The 5,202-nt window shown below is 54.5% G+C and overlaps 1 protein-coding gene across 1 annotated transcript; it reads left to right on the top strand.

Moving 5' to 3' along the window:
• Positions 1-381: 381 nt before the first annotated feature.
• On the top strand, positions 382-1,749 carry LOC101957691 (sperm motility kinase 2B). The gene has a single exon (XM_005341272.3). It carries the CDS (start codon positions 382-384, stop codon positions 1,747-1,749), a length of 1,368 nt encoding a protein of 455 aa, XP_005341329.1.
• Positions 1,750-5,202: the final 3,453 nt, after the last annotated feature.

Here is a 5,202-nt window from a genome sequence, read left to right as displayed (position 1 = left end):
GAAGTTCCATAGAAATTTTAATTTCTAAACAAGTAAATGTCTCATAACCCACTAAAGCAAGGGAAAAAAACCCTTATTCCTAATCTGAAAACAGAAAGAGCTCTGGAGGCTCAAAAGTGAGAGGACCATAGGGTTTATGGCAAAGTATGACTGGGTGATTGCTTGCTTTGATGTCACAAGGAGCCATTGTGAGAAAGTTTCAAACAGTAAGATATATGAGAAAGTGACTGTGGTAGTTTTTGTCCACAAGTACAGGAATCTCTTGGAGGTGACCTGTTGGATACCCAGATAGTGCGTTTAGAGGTTGGTGGTTGGCTCTTTTGCAACTGTTTTATTCTGTTATTTTGGGGGCTAGCATCCTTAGTGGTAGTTCTGCTGAGGATGCAGAGTCAGAACATTCAGAGGCCCAGCTCCTGCACGAAGAAAGTGGTCAAGGACCACTATGAGTTTCTAGGGGTCATTGGGCATGGCGGATTTAGCCAGATAAAACTAGCTCAACATCACCTCACTGGGGAAAAAGTGGCAGTCAAAGTGGTGTGCAAAAATGAGAAGAATATGGGAGTACTCTCAGAACCAGATATTATGAGGAGCCTAGATCATCCGAATATCATTCAATTATTTCAGATCATTGAAACTCAGAGAAATATCTACATAATAATGGAATACGCAGATGGGGGGAAGTTACTTCACCATATTCCACCAGGTGGCATGCAGGAGGAAAAGGCCCGCAGATTTTTCAAACAGGTGGTGAGTGCCGTGGACTACTGCCATGACAAGGGAATTGTGCACCGAGACCTTAAGCCAGAGAATGTCATGGTAGATGCCAGAGGCAACATAAAACTTATTGACTTTGGCCTCAGCACCTGGTTTACCTCTGGCCAAAATCTCAGGCACTTCTGGGGCACTCTATCACATCTTGCCCCCGAAGTGGTCATGAGGCAAGCACATGAGGGCCCCCAAGTGGACATCTGGAGCCTGGGCGTCATGCTATATTTTTTGTTGACTGGGACCCGCCCTTTTGTGGGGCGCACCGCTCAGGATTTACTGAGGGAGATCGTGCTTGGAACATTCAACATCCCTCACCGTGTTCCAGTGAAGGCGCGTCAACTTATCCATCAAATACTGACCCTGAACCCCAGGGAGCGGCCCACAGCCAAGCAAATTCTTCAGCACCCATGGCTGACCCAGGGTAAGCAGTATGTACCCCAGCATTTTACTGAGTCACTCACCAAACCCCTAGACCCAGAAATCATGACCATTCTGTGTGATCTGGGTTATGATCCTTATAAGACCTGGGTGTCTCTGGCCACTAGGAAATTCAATACAGCCATGGCGACATACCTTATATTAAAGCACCAGAAAAGCCAGGGGCCAGGCTGCATGTTCCAGGGGAAGCCTGTGCCTCCAAGGGTTAAGCCTCACCCATGCCCCATGGATCTTTCCCATTTCACTGGCATCACCAAAAGGAGTCCTAGCGAGCCTGTGCTTCCCACCTTCCCCATGCCTCAGCTGCCTGAGGAGGCCAAACAGGCAGGGAAAAAGGCTATGAGAAGGGCCAGCCTTCCGGCCCTTCATCTCCACTTCCTGACTACAAGGACCACGGTGCCTGATGTACCCACCCAGTCTGACTCTGGGCAACAGCATGCCAAGAGGAAGAACTGGAAGCGAGTGGTTAGGGGAATTGTTTCTTGTGTCCGAAAACTGTGCTGTTGCATACCATGTGTCAGCAATAAGGTGGCTCTAATGTAAGGGGGAAGAAATATTCCAGATGCCTAATAAGTGTGGCTCTGATGAAGTGGAGAGGTAAAACCAGAGAGCTAAAATAGTGGACAGCCAGAAGACATGATCAGTTGACCCTGACATCTCAGCCTGGGCATGAGTCATATGGACTCTGAAGACTTGCAGAAGCTAAATCTGAAAACTACCTTAGGTTCCTCTGCATAGGTTCTGGCTGAGAGTACTTTGGATCCACCAGGGACATCAGGAGTCTTCTCTGCCACATCCTGATAAAGACATGAGATGTTGGAAGCCACAAATGAACTGAGGGCAAGTCTAAGCCATCTCTATCGGCAATGTGCCCCTTTGAGAATTCTGTGTAGTCTCAGCTGAGACTGCTTCACTGACTGCAAAAATCATGGTCAGAGATTCTGTGACATATAGGCCTCTTGGACCCATGCAGGAGCCAGGGCCCAGAGTAAGCCCAGGTCCATCCTGCCATTGGCAGAGCCCCACCTGAGATCAGGCCTGGCCAATATTCACCTCACTGACTACCTCAGGAGCTAGGTCCCAGGGTGGGCCAGGGTTCATCATGCCACAAGTAGAACACCACCAGAGCTCAGGACTACCTCTACCCACCAGCAGACTCCTGCCTGAGATCAGGCATGATCCTCACCTGCCTTGCTGACTTGCATGGCACTTGGTCCCAGGGTAGACCCGAGTCCTTTCCGCCACCAGCAAAAACACTCTGGAGCTCAGCACCAGCCAAGGATCGCCTCTGCCCAGCAGCAAACTCCCACCAGAGCTCAGGTCTGGCCCAGATCCACCTCACTGACCAGCGTGGAAGCCAGGGCACAAGGTAGGCCCAGGTCCATTTCGACACCGGCACAGGCCCGCTGGCAGACACACCTCAGAGCTCAAGCTAGGCCCAAATTCACCTCACTGACCAGCACGAGATCCAGGGCCCAGGCAAGCCCTGGGTAAATCCCACCACTGGCAGAAACCTGCCAGAACTGAAGCCCAGCCCAGACACTCCTTGCGATATCCACTGGTGCTCAGACCCAAGGTAGCCCTGGGTCCATCCCAACACTGGAAGACCTCGCCAGAGGTCTGGACAGCCTCTGCCCACTGGTAGACACCTGCAGGAGCTCAGGCACGAGCAGGTTATGACTCACCTACCCACACAGGATCCCATCCTGGGCCCAGGATAGGCCCAGGTCCTTCCCACAACCAGCAGAACCCTGCTGGTTGAAAGATCAGAACTGCCTCTGCCCACTAAGAGAACCCCTCCTGATCTCAAGGCTGGTCCAAATCTACCTTGCCATCAGGGTAGGCCCATTCCTTCCTGCCACCAGCAGACCCCCCCGCCCAGATCCACCTTACTGAACAGCATGGGAGCCAGTGCCTAAGGTAGGCCAGTTTCCATCAGGCCACCAGAAAAGCCCTGCTGGAGCTCAAGACCGCCTCCCCCCACCACCAGACTCCTGCCTGAGCTCATGCCTGGCCCAGATCTGCCTTGCTGACCCGTGTGTGAGCTCAGACACAGGGTAGGCCCGAATACATCTCCCGACCTGCAGACATTCGTCTGAGCTCAAGCCTGGCCAAGGACTTGCCTCTGCCCAGTGGCACATCTCCACCAGAGCTCAGGCCCATTCCAGATCTGCCTTGCTCAGCTGCACAGGGATCCAGGGCCCAGGGTAGGCCCGGGTCATCACGCCACTGGCAGAACCCTGCTGGAGCACAGGACCACCTCCACCCACCTAACAGACCTTGCAGGAGCTGAGGCCCAGCACAGATCCACCTCCTTGACCTGAGTGGGAGCCAGGGTACAGCTTAAACCAGGATGATCCCACCACCAGTAGATAACTGAGAGATTCAGGCCTGACCCAGATCCAACTTACCCACCAGCGTGGCATCCTGGTTCAAGGGCAGGCTTGTTTCTATCACACCACTGGTAGAACCCTCCTAGAACTCAGGACCACCACTGCCTACCAGCAGACTCCAGGACAGAGCTCAGTTATGACCCAGACCTGTCTTGCTGACCTGTGTGGGACCTCAGTCCCACGGTAGGCCGAAGTCCATTCTGCCACCAGTAAAAACACTCTGGAGCTCAGGCCCAGCCAAGGACTGCCTCTGCCCAGCAGCAGACCCCCACTAGAGCTTAGGCCTAGCCCAGATCCGCCTCACTGAGCAGTGCAGAAGCCAGTCCATCGAGCCACTGGAAAAGCCCTGCTTGTGCTTGGGACTGCCACCACCCACCTGCAGAAAAACATCTGAGCTCAGGTCAGGGCCAGATGTACCTCGCAAGAGCCAGGGCCCAGAGAAGCCCCGGTACATGCTGCCAACAGCAGACACTGTTGGAGCTCAGGACTGAATCCTCCTAGGGGCAGAAACTGGCTGGAGATCAGGGCTGGCCCAGGACTGCCTCAGACCACAAGCAGATCCCTACCTGAGCTCAGAGGAAGCCCAGATCAGCCTCACCAACCTGCCCTGTAGCCAGATCACACTGTAAACCCAGGTCCCTCTGACCACTGTCAGACACTGGCCATAACTGAGGAGGAACCAGACCCTCCTGGATGACATCTACAGGAGCTTAGATCCAGAGTAGGCACGGATCCATTTCACCACTGGCAGACCCTGCCAGAGCTCAGGACCACCACCACCCACAAGCAGACACCTGCTGAAGCTCTAACCCTGCCCAGAACCTCCTATGGCAAGCTGCAGACCCACACGGAGCTCAGGCTTGTCTCAGATCTGCCTCCCTGACCTGCATGTGAGCCAGGTCCCCAGGATAGGCCCGAGTCCATTCTGCCAGCAACGAAAACACTCTGGAGCTCAGGCCTGGCCAAGGAGCTCCTTCACCCAGTGGCAAACCCCCACTGGAGCACAAGCCTGGCCCAGATCCGCCTCACTGACCAGCGCGGAAGCCAGGGCACAAGGTAGGCCCAAGTCCATCACACCACTGACACAGGCCCGCTGGAGCTCAGGACTGCTCAGGACTCACCTACCGAAGCCTGAGCCTGGCCCAGATCCACCTCACCCACCAGTGCAGGAGCCAGGACCCGAGGAAGCCCCGGATATATCCAGCTAACAGGAGACACTGCTGGAGCTCAAGACTGCCTCCACCCAGGGGCAGAAACCGACCAAGCTCAGGCCTGCCCAGAACTGCCTCCTCCCATAAGCAGATCCCCACCTGAGCTCAGATGAGCCCAGATCAGCTTCACCAATTTGCACAAGAAGCCAGGCCCCAGTAAGCCCGGGTCCATCCTACCACTGTCAGACACCTGCCAGAACTGAGGCCGGACCAGACCTGCCTGGACAACATCCATAGGAGCTTTGACACAGGGTAGGCACAGGTCCATCCTGCCACTGGCAGACCCTACCAGAGCTCAGGAGAACCTGCACCCACAAGCAGATACCCGCCAGACTTCAGGCTCTGCCCAGGGTCACCTCATTGACCAAAGAGGGTGGCAGGGACCAGGATAG

Source organism: Ictidomys tridecemlineatus, chromosome 6 (genome assembly GCF_052094955.1).
Source record: "Ictidomys tridecemlineatus isolate mIctTri1 chromosome 6, mIctTri1.hap1, whole genome shotgun sequence".
Taxonomy (NCBI): domain Eukaryota; kingdom Metazoa; phylum Chordata; class Mammalia; order Rodentia; family Sciuridae; genus Ictidomys; species Ictidomys tridecemlineatus.
Note: the sequence above shows the minus strand (reverse complement) of the source record. Positions and strands in the feature narration are given on the sequence as shown.

Bases quoted from the DNA above. Each gene is read 5' to 3' on its own strand.
- LOC101957691 (XM_005341272.3), top strand. From the start codon at position 382: ATGCAGAGTCAGAACATTCAGAGGCCCAGCTCCTGCACGAAGAAAGTG.